Source organism: Podarcis filfolensis (assembly GCF_964270895.1).
Source record: "Podarcis filfolensis genome assembly, chromosome: 10".
NCBI lineage: Eukaryota > Metazoa > Chordata > Lepidosauria > Squamata > Lacertidae > Podarcis > Podarcis filfolensis.
This window is the reverse complement of record NC_139612.1, coordinates 71,902,990-71,924,231: the sequence shown is the minus strand read 5'-3', so window position 1 is coordinate 71,924,231 and position 21,242 is coordinate 71,902,990. Positions and strand designations below refer to the sequence as shown.

General features: G+C 46.6%; 2 protein-coding genes across 7 annotated transcripts in view; both read right to left on the bottom strand.

The window, feature by feature from the left end:
• Positions 1 to 21,242, bottom strand: part of LOC310742979 (uncharacterized protein) — an 88,840-nt gene that overhangs the window by 5,762 nt on the left and 61,836 nt on the right. For 2 of the 6 annotated variants that reach the window (XM_083572973.1, XM_083572974.1), the window contains 2 exons: positions 5,213 to 5,253; positions 3,558 to 3,730 (listed from right to left, as the gene is read on the bottom strand). The gene's annotated coding sequence lies outside the window, so the exon portion shown is untranslated. The remainder of the gene's footprint in view (positions 1 to 3,557; positions 3,731 to 5,212; positions 5,254 to 21,242) is intronic. The other 4 variants (XM_083572977.1, XM_083572978.1, XM_083572976.1 and 1 more) reach the window with 2 other exon arrangements.
• Positions 11,771 to 19,321, bottom strand: LOC310744063 (uncharacterized protein; the record flags this gene model as incomplete). The annotated part of the gene is made up of 2 exons (XM_083574806.1): positions 11,771 to 12,525; positions 17,110 to 19,321. 2 exons carry the CDS (start codon positions 19,319 to 19,321, stop codon positions 12,377 to 12,379), a joined length of 2,361 nt encoding a protein of 786 aa, XP_083430932.1. The 3' UTR covers positions 11,771 to 12,376.

Below are 21,242 nucleotides of genomic sequence, written 5' to 3'. Positions count from 1 at the left end.
CGCTCCCACACATCACACCCAGGGTATTTAGCAGAGGGAAATTCAAGAGCAGATTCAGCTCTGAAGAACATTTCTGCCTTTTCTCTCTTTTCTGATCCTATACTAGGTCATAACACCTTTCATCTCCCTGCGAAAGCATTGGCTAAGCAGTTTTCTATTCCTTTGGCCCAAGCTAGGGATATTGTGTCCCAATGTGCTTCTTGTTCTAAATCTCAGCTGGCCATTCCTTTTGATGCTGTCAATCCTAGGGGCACGTCTGCATTGGCGTGTTGGCAGATGGATGTCACACACACACCTGTGTTGGCTCCACTCTCCAAGGTTCACCTCACGGTGGACACCCACTCTGGATTCATATGGGCTACGCCCATGAGGGGGGAAACAGCTCGGCATGTCATTCAGCACACTATCCGCTGTTTCTCAGTCATGGGTAAACCTGCGCGCATCAAAACTGATAATGGTCCAGCATATATTTCTAAAACATTTTCGGAATTTTGTATGTTGTGGAATGTGAAATTAACTCATGGTATACCCTTTAACTCCACAGGGCAAGCGATAGTGGAAAGGGCGCACCTGATGTTCAAAACACTATTGCTAAAACAGCTTGGCGGCCGAAGCATACCAACAGCACTCATTCCTTCGGCAGTTCACCAAGTTCTTTTTGTGCTTAACATTCTCTTATATCCATATATTAGGACCCATACTCCCGCGGAATTGCATTTTAGGAAGGAGGAGGCACTCCCTCGCCCCTTGGTGGTGTACCGACGCTTGCCTGATCCCGCGTGGCATGGACCTGTCCTGCTGATCATGTGGGGACGAGGGTACGTGGCAGTGGACGTCGAGGACAAGCCTTTATGGGTTCCAGCTCGATGCGTGCGGCCATGGCAAGTCTCTTCAACTGCAGAAGAGCCTTCCTAACCATTTGCCTTGCCATCTTTTGCTGCACTGTTATACAAGGAAGAGAAGCAGACGACACAGTCCAGTTGAAACCACCATATTTCACCTTATCGGCTGGCAAGCAGCTGTTGCCTGAATCCTACTCTGGCTGACAGTATCCACGGCTCAGCCACTCTCGAACTATAAGAACAGTGTTGTTGAATAAGACTTTTAGGGGTGAAAATTATCATAAGATATGGAGGAATAATATTTTTGTACAAGATATGATTAAGTTTACTAGTTTCTTGCATGCTTCTAAATGTTGGGTATGTATGCCTGCCCCCATTTGTTTTCAAATTAAAGAGGGAAAGAATCATGGGGCATATATCCAAACTGTCACTATACATTGAAATTCATATTTACTAGCTCTTGTTCTCTTACAGGAACATACAGTGACCAATCTCAGTGCTATAGAAGCGATACCAGTGCATGGCTAATAAACTAGGAAAGGAAGCCTACCATGCAGCATGGAATCAGAATTCTTATATTCTTGGCTTCCGGATGGAAGTTGGCTTCGACATTTATTGATTATAGTGATTATTATAGTAGTTATTTGCATTATTGTGTGTTGCTATATACAATGTATTCCTTCTTTAATTTCTGTATGTACTGCATGGTTCTCCAGTCTCAGAAGAGTCGCTTCTCGTGCTCGACATAACCATTGGGACTGACATTTATGATTAAAATATAAAGAAAGAGGGCATGTGGGAGCCAGGAAGTCATGGCAAAGGCTTGTAGTGCCACCTGGTGTCTTGCTGACCCAGTGACCAGCATGTCTGTGCCTTACAATGTATTAGGATGTATTGACCTTAAATGGAGTTGTGTTTCCTCTGGGCAGTGATGACCCTATATGGTGTGGGTGGGTTTAAGCCTTGGCCGGATGAGGTAACATGAGACACTGGAATGCAGCCATGCGGCTGGAGAGAACAAAGGATAATAAAAACGGACCGGAGAGGGAGAAGATGTCTGAATGAGCTGCCCCTCCGTCCATGGAAATATTGTTGCTTTTCTGCGTCTTTATTTTATGCTAAATTACGCCACTTGGAACAGCTGGACTGCCACAGTTATCTTCAGGAGAAGAAAAAGCTATGGAGGAAAACCTACACAAATCCACAGTGGACTCTCTAAGATGGTTGGATGGTGTCCTGCACACCTCCTTCCACTCACTCCTGCAGCCAAGCTGGTGCCTAACTTACTTCTCTGCTTTCCTTGAGACCATATAAGCCAGGCTGAGAAGGGGGTTTTGTTGTGTAGGCAGCCCTGAACCCCCAAACACACTGTCCAGGCTGGCAGGACTGCTAACACAGCAGTTTCAGGGGGAGCAATGAACTCAGACCCGTGTATCAAAATCTCTCCAATGTGGAATATGTAAAACAGAAGTGCTGCTTATATCATACATCAAATAAAAAGTATTCAGAATATTTGTCTTTTGAAGAAAAGGTCACCAAATATCCAATGGCCCCTTCAAAGCTAATGAAAGTCTTGTGCCTGGAGCTTTTGGGAGTGCAGGTCCAGTGTTAATGAAGAAATCTGAGGACTCCGTTGGACAAAAAACAAGGACAGCAGCCAGGAATACCAGAGCAAAACAGCAGCCAGTAGGCTTGGTCGTTATTGAAAACTGTCGCGACAGGACTCCCACCTGCCACCAGGTGAAACAAGATGGAAGCCCACAACAAAAGAAGACCCCAACTTTTATTAGTTACTAATTCCTCAAACTACACCCCTAAAACTACATCACAACTACATCATTGATACATCACAAAAAGGAGGGGTTGAGGGAGGAGTTGTGGTGGTAACCTGAGTGTCCTGTCACCTGGCTGGTTCCCCCTTTCCCCCTCCCCATGAGTACTTTCCATGTGACAAAGGGGAGTTTGCAGTTTCCCGCCCCCAGAGGGAAGAGCTGATCATTGTCCTTTGCTCCAGTCCATGTTGAATCCACTCCCATATGCAAGTTCTTTGTTACCTTGATGGTCTTCTGTCTAGGACCATCAGGGTTGGCATAGCAACTGGACACGGCTCCTGTGGATGTGCTGGTATGCTGAAGGGATTATGGCTGCCCTGTATTATACCTATCCCCTTTGATAGTCCTTTCTTCATGGAGCAAAATAAAAGTGGACCGGTGTAAATCTGATGTACGGTTGATTTACTATAAATTTATAACAAAAACGTCGTGTATGTTGTGTGTGTCGTGTAAGTACAAACTGAATGACTGGGGAGGGGGGTTCCTGCAACAGCAGGAAAGCTTCTTCCACCATTATCCTTCCAATTGGGATTCAGGCCTCATCATGGGACTAAAACAGCACTGGTTGCACTGGATGGTGATCTCCGATGTGCTAGAATCCGAGGGGAAAACTGTTTCCTGGTTCTGCTGGATCTCTAAGCGGCTTTGGAGACCGTCGACCATGGTATCCTTCTGGACCCTCTAGGGGAGCTGGCGGCCCTGCTCTGCACTGGTTCCCCTCCTTCCTCCTGGGCCTTGTTCAGAAAGTGGTCTTGGGAGAGGAGTGTTCTGACCCCTGGGTGCTCCCTTGTGGGAGCAACAGAGTTGCCGTAAATGATAATCCCACCCACAAACTCTCATTTACACACAGCCTGTCGATGGGGGGGGGGGTCACACACCTCACCTGTGCTAATGCTGGCAGTCTTTGGCCTGTATAGGCACACCCTGGGTGTTGAGCCTCCAGCCACAGGGGCTGTCTATCATGAAAATGGGTCCTTTGACTGGGAAGATTCATGCAGTCGCTGTCATTGAATTTTGATGGATTGTATCTCAGCTTGTCTGTCAGTCTGACACTGCCTACAAAAAGTTAGAGGAACAAAAACGCCTTTGAGATGCAACTTCTAGAGCAATCCTGAGAGCCCTTCCATGGACTCTGCACTCCTGTTTCTGATGACAAGTGTACATTATCCTCATCCTCAATGAACCAGGCAGTGGAAAAGACAATAAAGATGGAAGCCTGAGAGAGAGGAAAAGGTTTCTGGCTGCTTCCTGGGTGTGATTGCGAAAACCAAGAGCCACTTCTGAGAAGGCCTCTCACCTCCTCTCTTCCTCTCAGGATTTCCTCTCCTCTCCAGGGGACCAATGGTTGGACCGGGCAGAATTGCTGTATCTGCCATTAATTTGATTTTGATTTTATATTAGAATGAATTGATTTTAGAATGCATTTTAATTAATTGATCATGAGCCTGGCTTCGCCCGGAGAATGGTGAGATATAAATTATTATTATTATTATTAATTATTATTATTATTATTATCTGGACAGGGCAGGGGCTTATGGGGTGGGAAGCGGGTGAAGCTTGCAGGAAGGAAGGTGCGTCTTGCTAATGGAGAAATCTGAGGGCCCCCCTGGAGAAAAAACAAGGACACCAGCCAGGAATACCAGAGCAAAACAGCAGCCAGTAGGCTTGGTCTTGATTAAAGACGGTCGCGACAGGACTCCCACCTGCCACCAGGTGAAACAAGATGGAAGCCCCGTACAAAAGAGAACCCAAAATTTTATTAGCTGCTAATCCCAATGTTACAGTCCCCAAAATACATTATGAAAGGGGAGATCTGGTGGCTGTAATCTGAGCATCCTGGACCCTGCCCCATGGTTCCCAATGTTGAATGGTTTCTTTAAATGTAAAGGTTCATCATTGTTCCACTTGATGTGTATGTCTCTAAGGGGCCAGAGCAAGGGCCGGAGCAAAATAACGAGACCCAGCTTTACAGCTGTGAAATACAGCAGGTGCTGCTGAGTTGTGTTGATTAGGCTGTGTTAGCAATTGGGTAGAGTATATAAGGAGCAGCACCTAGCTCTCCCATTACCCTGGGGGTGGGTTGGTGGTTGGGTCATGTTTGTTTGTTAATGTATTTAGTGTAAAAGGAGTTTTTGTTTTTGTAATTAAAACCTTGTTTAAGTACTTTTTGAGACCCTCTTTTAATGCATGGTCTCCCCAGCAAGCTCTCTGCAGCGCTACCATACTGCAAATAGCCAACACCCCTTGCCCTCCACCAAACATCTATCAGGTGAAAGAAAAGAGATATTTACATTTCCCTTCTAGGAGCAGAAGTGCGTCAGTAGCCAGAGTGGAACAAGGGGGGAGGAAGTGCAAACAAACATGACCGCCATGTGGCCTACAGCTAGAGGGTGGTGGATGGCTATGCTCCCCCCCCACCGCAAAACAAAAAGGTTGCCCCTGCATCCTAGCTGGGTGCCAGCCCAGAAAGAAAAGCCACAAAATTGCAGCCTAGCCTGGCGGAGGGGCCATGCCCCTTCCAATCAGGCCAGACCTTACCTTAATCCGGCCGCCAGGAGACACTCCTGAGGATCCTGATTCTGGAAGGAAGAAAACCCAAAGAGGCTTGGACAAAGGGGTCGGCCTCTTTTCTTTGGCCTTTGCCCCACCCCCGGCTGGCCATCCATTGTCCTTCCTGACCAAGGGCGGGTCAAAGGCCGGCCCAAGCAGGTGGGAGGCACCCGCCCAGGTGAGCCCTATCTTGGTGCCACAAACCCCACCCACCTGTGGGAAAGGGAGGGTGGACATTCTCCCTGTTAAAGTTCATCTTGTTTGTTTTAGCCCAGTTCTCTAATCTGTCAAGGTCGTTTTGAAGTGTGATCCTGTCCTCTGGCGTGTTAGCCACCCCTCCCAGTTTGTTGTCATCTGCAAATTTGATCAGGATGCCCTTGAGTCCATCATCCAAGTCGTTCTGAAGGAAATTAGCCCTGGGTGCTCACTGGAAGGACAGAACTTGAAGCTGAGGCTCCAATACTTTGGCCACCTCATGAGAAGAGAAGACTCCCTGGAAAAGACCCTGATGTTGGGAAAGATGGAGGGCACAAGGAGAAGGGGACAACAGAGGACGAGATGGTGGGACAGTGTTCTTGAAGCGACAAACATGAGTCTGACCAAGCTGCGGGAGGCAGTGGAAGACAGGGGTGCCTGGCGTGCTCTGGTCCAAGGGGTCACGAAGAGGCGGACACGACTAAACGACTAAACAACAACAATACATGATTCACATAGGAGGAATGTGTCAGGGAAACAGGCAGATACAGGATATGTATTGGAAAGTACATTATAAGCACCTACTGGAAAAGAACAATAGAACTTTGGTTTGCATAGTCTGGCACCTGGGCAAGTCCGGAGGAGAGCTTTTGCCCAGCGATTGTCACCTACGAGTACCTTCCTGTGAGTACGTGACCTCTCGCTTGAGGGATTATGGCGGGACAGAGTGGTTTCCAAGCCCTTAGCCAATGACACAAATTGGCGGTGGAATGAAGAGAATCGTTGAAAACAGCGATTTTCTATGAATTTCTAAGCGTTTTTGGGTATTCACAATACAAACAGTGGGTTCGGAAATGACCTGACTTGGCCTCGCTACATTGGATCCAGTTTTATGAGTGGATTACAAGGTAACGAGGTTTCGAAGAACTTAGTCCATTGTTCTCTCAGCTGGAGCTGTCGTCACCGTGTCAGCGCTCATTGAATCGGGCAAGATAGCTGTGCTGAGCAGCTCCTGCAGAGCCATAGCATTGCTGGGATTGGCTGACTTGCTGGATTTTACACAATTTGATTGGTCAGGACGCATCCTCATGCAAATAAATTGTCCACTCATAAAATACATGGCTCATTCATACTGCTTGCCTGTATATAGCACCGGGATACGCCGTCACAAATGGTGCTTTATTCTTGGGGTGTTGGGATTTTGTGTGGTGCTTGGTGCAACATTGTGAAAGGAAGAGGGGAGCCCTTGTATAGCGGGGTTCCCTTGAGGTCATTGCTTCGGGTCCTACGTGGATTACTCCGGAGTAAAACTCTGTTTATATGCCCTCCCTCCATTCCGTAACATTGGGAACCAATAGGGCCAGGTTGGTTCTTTCATTTTCTCCTCTCCTCTGGAAAAGTGCTCTTTCTTTTGCGGTTTGATTACTTTTGCCTCCTTCAGTGCCCACTGCATCCTCAGCGAGGTACAATACTGTCATTTCAATTTCTGCAGCCATGTAGGGCTCTCTCTCAGGGCCGCTACCCAGAACTCTGCGTACGTAAACTGCTCCGAACATCCAGGGTGTTTTGTCACGCTTCAAAAGACCTGGTTGGTTATGCTATGGAAATTATGGGGGGGGGTGTTACATCTTTAAAGTTTAATATTACAAATATTATGCCTGAATGTATCCTTTCAACTTGACAGCTCAGGGAAGTTACCTAGTTTTAAAAATAATATAAAATCATCTCCTTTCCCAGTTTCCTCCATTCCAAAGCTATTTTCCCCTTGCAAAAGGACTCCAGGATGTTCCCAGAGGTGACAATTGCTGGGCTCATTGTTAGCCAAAGGAAGCCAAATCTCATCACCTGACTCGCCTCAGGCTCCAGACATGCAAAGGAACTTCTATTGGACTTTTGGGTGGTGGTACTTAAGAAGAAGAAGAAGAAGAAGAAGAAGAGTTTGGATTTGATATCCCGCCTTCACTCCCCTTCAGGAGTCTCCAAGCGGCTAACATTCTCCTTTCCCTTCCTCCCCCACAACAAACACTCTGTGAGGTGAGTGGGGCTGAGAGACTTCAAAGAAGTGTGACTGGCCCAAGGTCACCCAGCAGCTGCATGTGGAGGAGCAGAGACGCGAACCCGGCTCCCCAGATTACAAGACTACCGTTCTTAACCACTACACCACACTGGCTCTCTATATCATAGACATATTTGTCTATGCTAATCTTACACCTGAGTCTTGCCCTGCCATGTCTGCTTATACTAATCTTGTACCAAGGACTTGTCTGGACATGTTTGCCAAGGTTAACCCCTCCCCTTTTGTGACATGTCAGTGATGTAGCAATGATGCTGTACAAACTGTATTCTGGGACATGGTGGGAAAGTTTTAAAAGTCTTTGTCACCCCATCCTCGGGGTTCAAATTTGCTCTTTGAACCTATTGCGCAATAAACTTTGGTCTGCAGCTATTTGCTCCGGTTGGCTGGACTCCTTTCTTTATTCCGCAGGGACCCGCGGGCTCTGCCCGACCAGCTGGGGGACTGAGCAGCCTTGCACCTAGATTTTCCCCTAACAGTTAGGTCCAGGTCCCATGAGCCCGGGGGGGGGGGGCGGCTGTTCGCAGGGAGTTCTCAGTCGTTTGGGGTTCATCGCTCCACCGTATTTGCGTTTGAATTTGCCAAAATTATTCACCATGCCTTGTAAAGGAGTCCATTCCTCCTGTGACTGTGGGGAACCCCCCCCCACCCCATTATGAGCTCCTGCTTAAGTTGTTACACAAGGGGGACTCCCTGCCCTTCCAACATGTTGCAGGAGCCTTCAAGCAAAACACAAAGTGAGAAATCTCCTGTTTCCTCACAGCCTCAGCCCCCCTTGGCCAAGATAGAGACAATAAAATAACTAGACATACACCGAGCTGGGAGCCTCTTGTTGGATGGGGGTGGGGTCCCCACACTCACTCTCCCACACACAGAGACACAGACTCACACACACAGCTGGCCCCCCAGCCCCAGCTCCCTTGGCTGAGCTGGAAACACAATTCTCAACGCAAAGCACACAAAAAGAGATAGAGACAATAAAATACATAGACATAAACAGAGATGTTGTTGCCTGGGGGGGGGGGTGGTTTCTGTTATGAGAATTTTAAGGTCTTAGATATATAATAAATGTTCATAAACGTACCAAGCAAACACGTACATAAATATATAAACCACATGTCCGAAGCAGCACAGGAAGACAGTCCTGAAATCCTTTTGACTCCCCAGCTGACCAAATGTTTCTCTGCAAGGAAGGAGGAGGTGAAAAAACCTATCTGAGGATGTACGAATTCCAACGCGCTTTAGTTCTGGGCTGCTTCACTCCTTGCATGAATTTTACCTGGGTGTCGGGGCTGTGTGTGCAAAAGCCAAAGCCCCATTTTTTTCGCGTAACACAGGAGTCACAGAGTCCAAGCCGCTGCTCAACGTGCACCAGTACCTAAAACACGGGAGGATCTAATCTCATGGCGTGGGGTGGGGGAGGGAGGGATTTTGCAAAGTAAACATTTTGGGGTGTGAGACCCCACTTTGCAAGTGGATTGCCGGGATCAGCCCCTCCCCCGCTCTCCTGATCCCCAGAAGGAAGAAGGGAGGGGAAAAACCTTCCTCTCCTTCGTCCCCCTCAATTCCTCCCCTCCCAGCACATCCTTCTCTCACCCCGCCCCCACAACCCCAAATCCCGCCCCCATACATTGCACCTCCTCCTCCTCTTCCTCTTCCTCACCATCCGACTTCTGTTCCGGGAATGGGGAGGGGGGAAGAGCCCCTTCCCAAACTGCCTGCTTATCCCACAAGTGGAGCTTCTGAGCCGGATTGCTGCTCTGCCCTGCAGCACTTGGGCAAAAAAAATGAGAGGCACAAATACAAGATGGGTGACACCTGGCTTGAGAGCAGTACATGTGAAAAGGATCTAGGAGTCTTGGTTGACCACAAACTTGACATGAGCCAACAGTGTGATGCGGCAGCTAAAAAAGCCAATGCAATTCTGGGCTGCATCAATAGGAGTATAGCATCTAGATCAAGGGAAGTAATAGTGCCACTGTATTCTGCTCTGGTCAGACCTCACCTGGAGTACTGTGTCCAGTTCTGGGCACCACAGTTCAAGAAGGACACTGACAAACTGGAACGTGTCCAGAGGAGGGCAACCAAAATGGTCAAAGGTCTGGAAACGATGCCTTATGAGGAACAGCTAAGGGAGCTGGGCATGTTTAGCCTGGAGAAGAGGAGGTTAAGGGGTGATATGATAGCCATGTTGAAATATATAAAAGGATGTCACATAGAGGAGGGAGAAAGGTTGTTTTCTGCTGCTCCAGAGAAGCGGACACGGAGCAAACTACAAGAAAGAAGATTCCACCTAAACATTAGGAAGAACTTCCTGACAGTAAGAGCTGTTTGACAGTGGAATTGACAGTGGAATTTGCTGCCAAGGAGTGTGGTGGAGTCTCCTTCTTTGGAGGTCTTTAAGCAGAGGCTTGACAACCATATGTCAGGAGTGCTCTGATTCCTGCTTGGCAGGGGGTTGGACTCGATGGCCCTTGTGGTCTATTCCAACTCTATGATTCTATGAATGGATGCGTTTGATCTTCTTACACTCCATGGGACTCTCAAGTGTCTCCTCCAGCACAATAATTCAAAAGCATCAATTCTTCGGTGATCAGCCTTCTTATGGTCCAGCTCTCACTTCCATACATTACTACTGGGAAAACCATGGCTTTATGGATCACTGCCCCTTCATGGATCACTGCCTTGCCGTGGCGAAGGGGCTTGAATAACTCAGAGAAGCTATGAGCTATGCTGTGCAGGGCCACCCAAGATGGACAGGTCATAGTGGAGAGTTTTGACCAAATATGATCCACCTAGAGGAGGTACCGGCAAGTCACTCCAGTATCCCTGCCAAGAAAACTCCATGGACAAAGACAACAGGCATATGAATCATGTATAACCCTCCCCTTTTCTGATGTAGCAATGATGTAGTGATGATGCTCCACGAACTGTATGCTGGGATAAGATAGAAACTTTTAAAAGTCCTTGTCACCCCATCCTCGGGGTTCAATTCCTCTTTCAACCTGTTGCGCAATAAACTTTGATCTACAGCTATTTGCTCCGGTTGGTGGCCGGACTCCTTCCTTTATTCCGCAGGGACCCACGGGCTCTGCCCGATGAGCTGGGTGGCTGAGCAGCCTCGCACCTGGATTCTCCCCCCCCAACACCAAATTAACCTTTTATTGGTCAGACCTAGGAGATTTGATAGCCTTTTGGGGGCATACAACACCCGGACTCCGAGCCTTCTTCCCTTGTGGGTCTGCCAGCTGGTGCCTCCCCCCCTTTCACCCAGCCAGTCCATGACAGCAACAGCAGCAACATCAGTAAAATAAGTATGATAATAATATGCACACTGGTCCTCTGGCAGGAAGAATGATAACTTCTGGGACTATGGAAAAATACTATCTTCCCCAAACCCCAGAATAAGCAGGAGCTCTGGGGTTGCCCCATGGGGTTCATGAGTGAAGATGGGCCCCCCAGGAAACTTCCCTGGTACCTGCAACCCATCCTTCCCCCTCTTGCAATAAGGCTTGGGGAAAATCTCCCATTAAATTACAGTAATTATGTTTTCTTCAGAACACGTAGGAGGCAGGGAAAAGTTCTAGTGAAGAAGCAGCATTCAGAGATCATGTGGTGGGGGGGTGAGAAAGCTTGGTGCAAAAACAAGTCACACAGAGATGCACCCATCTTGCATGCTCGAGTACAGAAACTCCAGGGCATGAGCCAAGTATCGGCAGGGTAGGGGCCACGTGTAGAGCAAGTCCCACACTGAGGTCAAAAACACACACAGAGGATGAAGGACTTCTTCAGTAATAGTTAACTGAGTTTTCAAAGCATACAGTTCTCCCTGGGTCCCCAGTGATGCACAAAACTTTGCTTCTGAGAGCAAATTCAGTTTCAGCCATAAAGAAATACACCACACAGGATATCTAAGTCAGGCACACAAACCGGCAGAAGGGAGCAAGGGAGGAAAGAGGCTGGAAGGACACAGGGCAATGGAGGTGTGCCTTTCGCTTCCTGTGGTTTTGGAGGGAAGTCAGCAACTCGGCATCTGCAGGGGCTTCACGAAGCAAAGCTTTCTGCCGGCTGCTTCCAGGCAAATGAGCATCCCAGACATTGGGTGTTGCCATATCAATTGTTTTTGAAAGGTTATCACGATGTGGTCTAGAAACCAATATGGAAAAATATATCGCCCAGCCCTAATCCTCACTGACCACCAGCAATCCAGATACACCCTCACCCCTTCTCTATTGAAAGGTACTTTACATCTTAGATTATAATCACATTGTTTGACATTGCCTTCAATATTTCATTACTATACAGTTTTACACATAAATTCCAGAACTTCACATACACAACATGTGTTAAAGACTGATTTCCTGTCGCGTTCATTTCTGTGAAGAAAAGAGTGGACACTGAAAGGAACACGTCCTGCACTCCAGACATCTAAATGGGTTCTTCCAAGTGAGAGTCTCTGGAATTTCCTTAAACACTACATTGTAAATAAAGCACTTTTTGCAATCTTTTCATTTAAACTGCTTCTCCTCTTTGAGTTTGTTGATGGTTTGTAGGGTTTCAACTCCTAAAGTTCTTCCTGTCCGTGAGTCTGTTGATTAAGAACTTCCACTAGGACTGAACCTCTATCTACGTTCCTGATAATTATAAGGTTTGTCTTTTGTGTGAGTTTCTTGACATAAATCAAGGTTTCCACTCTGACTGCAGCTCCTACCACACGCCATACATTTAAACAGTTTCTCCGTTATGTGTCTGCCAATGTTTTCTAAGGTGTCCACTCCAACTGAAGCTCTTTCCGCACTCCATACATTTATATGGTTTCTCCTCTGTGTGAATCCGCTGGTGTAATTTAAGGTCTCCATTCTGACTAAAGCTCTTTCCGCACTCTATACATTTATATGGTTTCTCCCCGGTGTGAGTCCGTTGATGTGTTCTAAGGTTTCTATTATGACTAAAGCTCTTTCCGCACTCCAGGCATTTAAATGGTTTCTCCCCTGTGTGAGTCCGTTGATGTCTTCTAAGGCTTCCATTATCACTAAAGCTCATTCTGCACTGTATACTCTATACTCATTCTGCAGCCCCTCTGTGCCCCCCCAAGTTCCTTCTAAGAGCCCCACGTTGCAGGGGGCAGGCTCACCTGCAGTGAAACAAAACGCAGCTGCCCCGGCAGAGTGGAGCCAGGCTGGGGGGCGCCGTGGGGACCCCAGAAATATGTCCCTAGAAGAAATGCGCCTCCCCCCTTCTCTGGTGCTCAAGTGCTGCCGGTGGGCTTCCCAGAAGAGGCCCCTGCTTGGCTCCTGGGAGGACAGGGGCCCCTTGGGCCTGATCCTGCAGGGCTCACCTGATGTTCTGGTGCAAGTGAACCCCCCTTTGTCCTTCAGGGAGAACAGGGTTTCCCAAACTTGGGTCTCCAGCTGCTTTTGGACTACAGCTCCCATCACCCCGAGCTAGCAAGACCAGTGGTCAGGGATGATGGGAATTGTAGTCATGCCCTCCAGGTGGCTCTGGCAAGTGAGCCCAGCTGTGTGTGACTAAGGTGGGGGAATTCCGTCCTGGTGACATGGAAAATACAAGGGTGTGTGTGTTTACCATCTGACATTATGCCCTGGGGTGATGAGCCCCAAACCCCTCTCCCCTCAGTAGCACAAGAACAACACATGCATTGTATAAATACAGGAAAACACGGCATCTGTATTTTATGAATGGGATTTACGGACTTTGTGTTTTATGAATGGGATTTATGAATAACTGAAACTCACCAATCAAGAGCACTATGGTTTGACAGCTAGCCAATGGGGGAATCCATAGACCGCTGAAACTCTCTGCAAACCAGCCATTCAGCTCAGCCTTTGCATGGTTGTCTCAGCGCCCTCCTGCTGCTCAGACTATGGGCAAAGTATATTAAATGTATCCATTTTGGTTTCGATTGCCTAAAGTTGCTACACTGCTACAAAGATTGTGTCTGAATGTATCCTTTCAGCTTGACAGCTCAGGGAAAGATACCTAACTTTGCAAATTCATATAATATCCATTCTTTAACCAATTCTTCCCATTCCAATGCCATTTTAAGGTGAATTTAGGCTTCACCCTCCTCCATGACCCTGGAAGCGGATAGTCACGTAGGCCATAAGAACAGGGCCTCCTGCCATAATCCCCTGAGCGTGAGAGAATGTACACTTCGCCCCACCCAGGGAGTGACCAAGGGGCGACAACAGACTTCCATAGAAGCAGCTGACCAAGCCAGATGTTCTGAAAGCCCATCTCAGGAGAAGCCCTGAGCGCAAGGATGTATGTCGATAGTTTTATTGTTCTCTGGGTGGTGGGTACTTGAGAGGTGTCCGGAGATGTATCTGATAGAAGGATGAACTGCTGAACTTGTGTAACCCTTTGATACCCCTCCCCACTTGTGACATACTAGTGAGGATGCTGCTCAAAATGTATTCTGGGTGAGGGGGGGGAGTTAAAAAGGTTGACGTCATCCCAGGCTCAGGGTTCTTGCTCTGTGTGGAAATCTCTTGCACAACAATAAAGATCATGGTCTACTGATCGCTGGTTTGCTCCAGATTACAGTGGTACCTCTAGTTACGAACTTAATTCGTTCCGGAGGTGGGTAACTCTTCAAGGTTAGTGGAGTTTAACTTCCTTCTTTCACTGACCTCACAGACTCATGGGGGACGAGCTGGGCCCTCTCAACCCGGGATTTTCCTTATCACTGGCCATCACCTATGAGTATAGGGCTAAGTGCCCCTATTCCTCCAGCAAGAGCGATTGTGGGGATTCCAGTCAGCTGTGCCGTTCCCAAATGGCAATTCTTCTCCAGCCATTGTGGGAGCAGACGGGCTGGAAGCTGAAGCGGCTTCCCTTTGAGTAGGCTTTGCTTTGCTTTCTGCTGACCTCAGTTTCTTGGATTGTGGCCAGCTTTCCTCGTCCATTTCCCTGAATGCTGACCAGTGTTGGATGTGTGGGGAAGCAAAATTCACCCCAGAACTTTTCTGCAGGGTTCCCTTCACTGTGCAGAAGGAAGGAGGGAGGGGGGAACATGTACTAATAAAGGGACAGTTCTCTGAATGGAGAGGAGCAGAAAGCGGAATCCCCTCAAGATCAGTATTGGGACCTGTGGCTTTTCAACTTGTTCATAAATGATCTAGAGTTAGGAGTGAGCAGGGAGGGGGCAAAGTTTGCTCATGGCAGCAAATTGTCCAGGGTTGTTCAAACAAAGAGATATTGCAAGGAGCTCCAAAAGGACCTCTCCAAACGGTGTGAATGGGCAGAAAATACAATTCATTGTCAATGAGATTAAAGTGATGCATGTTGGGACAAAAAAAACCCTACGCCCATTAATAAAATGTACAAGCTCATGGGGTCTGAAGAGGGTTTCTTTGTGTGCTCTAGGAGACCAGGGGAGAGGAGAGCTGGTTGCAGCAGGAGGGGGGGTCTCCCTGGATGCTTCAGCTGACGGCCTCCTCTGGGTCTCCTGGCCCCCTCCTCTCCTCCCTCTGAGTCTGAACTGCTCTCTGCCCCAGCCTCTTCCTGCTCACCAAACCCTGTTTCCTCCTCAGCTTGCAACACCTCCCCTCCCGGTCTGCTCCCCTTTCTCCCTCTATTTGCTCATCGCCATCCCACCACCAGTCCCTGGGTTCTGAGCCTTCTTCCCTTGTGGACACTTTCTTCCCCAGCTGGCGCCCCCCCCCCCGCACCCAGCAGTTCCATGACAGCAAAAGCAGAAACAACAGTAAAATCAGTGTGATGGTAATATGAACTGTCGTCCTCTGGCAGGAAAACTCCCGAGTAGCATGATTGAATAAAAACTTCTGGGACTATGGAAAAGTACTGTCTTCCCCAAACCCCAGAATAAGCAGGAGCTCTGGGGTTGCCCCATGAGGTTCAAGAGTGAAGATGAGCCTATCAGGAGACTTCCCTGGTACCTGCAGTCCCTCCTTCCCCCTCTTGAAATTAGGCTTGCGGGGAAATCACCCATTAACTTACAGTATTTCAAGTTTTCTTCAGAATGCTTAGGAGGCAGGGATGAAGTTCTGGTGAAGAAGCAATGTTTGGAGATCATGCGGTGGGGGGGTGACAGAGTTTGGTGCAAAAACCGTCTTGCATGCTTGAGTAGAGCAACTCGAGGGCATGAGCCAAGTAGCAGCAGGGTAGGGGCTGTGAGGAGAATCAGAACTTACAGGGTTAAACAGTTCTGTGTGACGTCTCACATTCTGAGGCGTGGTTAAGTTCACATACGGGAATCTTTCGTTGTGTGTGAGTTTCCTTTCGTTTTTGGCTGAGAGACGAAAGAATGTCTGTTTTTCTTCTCATTAAAGGCTGTTGGAGATTAGCAAGAAGCCTGCATTCAGTCTGATTTATTATCCACACACAAGGCAACACTTTCTGCCACTGCAAAACTCTGTTAAGGACTCTGCTAAGAGAGCTAAAGTTTTTTCTATCGGCACAGACGTCCATCGGCACAGTAGAAGCGTACCGGGCACCCTCTTATCTCACAAGGGGCCACATGTAGAGCAAGTCCCACACTGAGGTCAAAAACACACACAGAGGCAGCAGGACTTCTTCAGTAATAGTTTACTGAGCTTTCAAAGCATACAGTTCTCACTGGGTCTCCAGTGAGGCACAAAACTTAGCTCCTGAGAGCAAATCCAGTTTCAGAAGTAAAAAAATACAGCATGCAGGATATCTAAGTCAGGCACACAAACCGGCAGAAGGGAGCAAGGGAGGAAAGAGGCTGGAAGGACACAGGGCAATGGATGTGTGTCTTTTGCTTCCTGTCGCCTGGGAGAGAAGTCAGGAACTCGGCATCTGCAGGGACTTCACGAAGCAAAGCTTTCTGCCGCTGCTTGCAGGCACATCCCAGAAACACACACTGTAATTCGCGGTGTATTGCCATATCAGCTGTTCTTCAAATGTGCTCTAGAAACCGGTATTGGACCAGATATCAATATCTAATCCTCACTCACCACCAGCAAACCAGATTCATCCTCTCTATCAAAAGGTACTTTACCTCTTAGGTTATACTCACATTGTTTGACATTGCCTTTAATATTTCATTGCTGTTCAGTTTTACATATAAACACAAGAAATTCAAATTCACGTTGTGTGTTTAAGACTGATTTCCTGCTGAGTTCATTGCTGTGAAGAAAGAGTGGACACTGAAAGGAAAACATCCCACACTCCATACATCTAAATGGGTTCTTCCATGTGAGAGTCCCTGGATGTTCCTTAAACACTCTATTGTAAATAAAGCAGTTTTTGCAATCTTTTCATTTAAACTGCTTCTCCTCTTTGAGTTTGTTGATGGTTTGTAGGGTTTCACTCCTAAAGTTCTTCCTGTCCATGAGTCTGTTGATGTAGGACTTCCACTAGGATTGAAACTCTATCAACTTTCCTTATATTTATAAGGCTTATTTTTTGTGTGAATTTGTTGACATAAATCAAGCGTTCCACACTGACTGCAGCTCCTACCATATGCCATACATTTAAACAATTTCTCCCCTGTGTGTTTGCTGATGTTTTCTAAGGTGTCCATTCTGCCTGAAGCTCTTTCCGCACTCCATGCATTTAAATGGTTTCTCCCCAGTGTGAGTCCGTTGATGCATATTGAAGTGTCCACCCTGACTGAAGCTCTTTCCACACTCCATACATTTATATGGTTTCTCCCCTGTGTGAATCCGCTGGTGTAATTTAAGTTCTTCATTCCAACTGAAGCTCTTTCCGCACTCCATACATTTAAATGGTTTCTCCGATGTGTGAGTCCGTTGATGTCTTCTAAGGGTTGCATTGAAACCGAAGCTATTTCCGCACTCCATGCATTTAAATGGTTTCTCCGCTGTGTGAGTCCGTTGATGTATTCTAAGGGTTGCATTGAAACCGAAACTCTTTCCACACTCCATACATTTATATGGTTTCTCCCCTGTGTGAATCCGCTGGTGTACTTTAAGGTCTCCATTCTGACTGAAGCTCTTTCCACACTTCATACATTTAAATGGTTTCTCCCCTGTGTGAGTCCGTTGATGTTTTCTACGGGTTCCACTATCACTAAAGCTCTTTCCACATTCCATACATTTAAATGGTTTCTCCCCTGTGTGAGTCCGTTGATGTATTCTAAGGGTTGCATTGAAATTGAAGCTCTTTCCACACTCCATACATTGATATGGTTTCTCACCTGTGTGAGTCCGCTGATGTGTTCTAAGGTTTCCATTTTCACTAAAGCTCTTTCCGCACTCCAGGCATTTAAATGGTTTCTCCCCTGTGTGAGTCCGTTGATGTATATTGAGGTGTCCACTCTGACTAAAGCTCTTTCCACATTCCATACATTTATATGGTTTCTCTCCTGTGTGAATCAGTTGATGTGTTCTAAGGGTTTCATTGAAACTGAAGCTCTTTCCACACTCCATACATTGATATGGTTTCTCCCCTGTGTGAGTCCGTTGATGTATTCTAAGGGTTGCATTGAAATTGAAGCTCTTTCCACACTCCATACATTGATATGGTTTCTCCCCTGTGTGAGTCCGCTGATGTGTTCTCAGGTTTCCATTTTCACTAAAGCTCTTTCCGCATTCCAGGCATTTAAATGGTTTCTCCCCTGTGTGAGTCCGTTGATGTATATTGAGGTGACCACTCTGACTGAAACTCTTTCCACACTCAATACATTGATATGGTTTCTCCCCTGTGTGAATCCGTTGATGTGTTCTAAGGGTTGCATTGAAACTGAAGCTCTTTCCACACTCCATACATTGATATGGTTTCTCCCCTGTGTGAGTCCGTTGATGTATTCTAAGGGTTGCATTTTCACTAAAGCTCTTTCCGCACTCCAGGCATTTAAATGGTTTCTCCCCTGTGTGAGTCCGTTGATGTATATTGAGGTGACCACTCTGACGGAAGCTCTTTCCACATTCAATACATTGATATGGTTTCTCCCCTGTGTGAATCCGTTGATGTGTTCTAAGCTTTCCATTGAAACTGAAGCTCTTTCCACACTCCATACATGTATATGGTTTCTCCCCGGTGTGAGTCCGTTGATGTGTTCTAAGTTTTCCATTATCACTAAAGCTCTTTCCGCACTCCAGGCATTTAAATGGTTTCTCCCCTCTGTGAGTCAGTTGATGTATATTGAGGTGACCACTCTGACTGAAGCTCTTTCCACACTCAATACATTGATATGGTTTCTCCCCTGTGTGAATCCGTTGATGTGTTCTAAGGGTTGTATTGAAACTGAAGCTCTTTCCACACTCCATACATTTAAATGGTTTCTCCCCTGTGTGAGTCCATTGATGTATTCTAAGGGTTCCATTTTCACTAAAGCTCTTTCCGCACTCCAGGCATTTAAATGGTTTCTCCCCTGTGTGAGTCCGTTGATGTATATTGAGGTGACCACTCTGACGGAAGCTCTTTCCACACTCCATACATTGATATGGTTTCTCCCCTGTGTGAATCCGTTGATGTGTTCTAAGCTTTCCATTGAAACTGAAGCTCTTTCCACACTCCATACATTTATATGGTTTCTCCCCGGTGTGAGTCCGTTGATGTGTTCTAAGTTTTCCGTTATCACTAAAGCTCTTTCCACACTCCAGGCATTTAAATGGTTTCTCCCCTCTGTGAGTCAGTTGATGTATATTGAGGTGACCACGCTGACTGAAGCTCTTTCCACACTCAATACATTGATATGGTTTCTCCCCTGTGTGAATCCGTTGATGTGTTCTAAGGTTTCCATTGGTACTGAAGCTCTTTCCACACTCCATACATTTATATGTTTTCTCACCCGTGTGAGTCCGTTGATGTGTTCTAAGGGTTCCATTCTGACTGAAGTTCTTTCCGCACTCCATACCTTTAAATGCTTTCTCCCCTGTTGGAGGTCGTTGATGTGAACTATGGGTGCTCATTCAATGAACCACATTCTGCATTTTAATTTCTATTCCTAATGAAATGAAAGGTGCCGCATTCCCTGGAGTTTTGATTCTCTTCTCCATCTCCTTCTTCAGAGTGGGAGGAAAGGGAATCCTGTTTTGGTTTCAAGGAAGAGAACTAAGGGAAAGAGAACACATCAAGCTCCATTAGCACCTTCTCCTATTTCAATGTCTCCTACATTCCCTCACCTCCTACCCATGTTCCCAATTTTTAGGAATTGAAGCTGCTATGTCAAATGATAGTAATTAATGAGCAAATTTCAAAATCCTCAATCAATGTTCATAAAGCAGCACGATTTTTTAAAGAATTATGCGCTGTCTGATCTCATGCCTGTCATCTGATGCAGGACTATCCGAAAATGACACTGAAAAGCAGGATATTAAAGGCAAATATATAAACTGTCTTAGTGGAATATGTAGTATTGATTTATTGATGGACTGAAGTTGTGTTATTTCTGAGGACTTCCGGGTTAGCGCCATCGGTAATGGCGGAATTCCTCTGATGGGAGGAATTTGCTGTGTGGAAATCGGGTCTGGCCGCTGCGGCAAAGGTGGAGACCCTTTAAAAATCACAGGCAGGCGAAGCCTGTGAACGTGGGATTCGGTGGGCACCCTTTGCGCCTCCCCTACTCGCGGGGAAACCCGGTTTCGGGGATCCACAGCGAAGTAGGGTGAGCGGCGCAGTGCTTCGAATCGACTGCTATTTTCACGGAGTGAAGCCGCACAGCCATTGCTGGAGAGCGCTGACTTTTTCCTGTGGACAATCTGATCTAAAATCAACTACCCGTGAGTAAAGTGAAGAATTGGACTTTTAAAAAGTTTTAATTTGGTACCAAAACGCGGAGGCTCAAAATAGGAAGTCCGCCTTCCCCTTTTGTAAATAGACCGAAGCAAAGAGGTTGCAAGCTAGAGTCTTGGAAAGCCTATTGTAAATGATTGAACTTCCAGCAGTGGGAGAAAAGGGGGGAGGATTTGGACTGTATATATACCTGCGGGAGAGAGTGAAGGAAGTTATATACCACCGCTCATAACCTGGAAACGGACTGCTAAATAAGACTGTTGTGCATTGGAACGTTCATTGACTGAATAGAACGTGTGTTGACAGCTAGCAAAATAAGAGAGTTACATTGTTTCAACTGTCTCCGTCTGAGTTTAAAAAGGAGTAAAAGTATCCGAAAACTGAAACTAACTTTGAACTGTGTATTTTTTTTAAAAGTGGCATTATGGATCAATACAAATAGCAACTGTTTCCCTCTAGAGGAAACTATTGTAACTGCTACAAGAGCTAGATTAGGGACTTTCCAGCTGAAGAGATAAAAACTGTCTGACTGTGGGACTGACCTTGGATTTCTCAAGTGTTATGGCAGATGGTAGGGAAAAATAGATTCATCAATCCCAGAAAAAACAACAAGGTCTGGGAAGACTTGGCAACAAACTAGGAGAGCCTCAGCATCTGGCCCCTCTGCTTCCTCTGCAGCTGTACTAGCACATCCCAAACCAAGAGGAATGTCATCAGAAGAGGCCTTAGCGCTTGCATTAAGTAAGAGAAATGCTTCATTGGAACAGCTTAATAAGAAAGTGGATGCTGCAACTATTAAAGTTGATCTAAATACAGAAAGTCTAAATAATTTGGGACAAAAGGTGAATACTAATACAGAATCTATTGAGAAACTGATACAGGAATCTACTTTGATACCGCAGAGGAAGCCAAGGAAAAAGTAGCTGCTGTGGAAGGTAAAATTACACAACTGGAAAAAGAGAGAGTGACAGTCCTACAGAGGCAACTTGAGGACCACAAGTTGACGCTTTCTATGATTGAGCTTAAGGAAAAACAGATGAA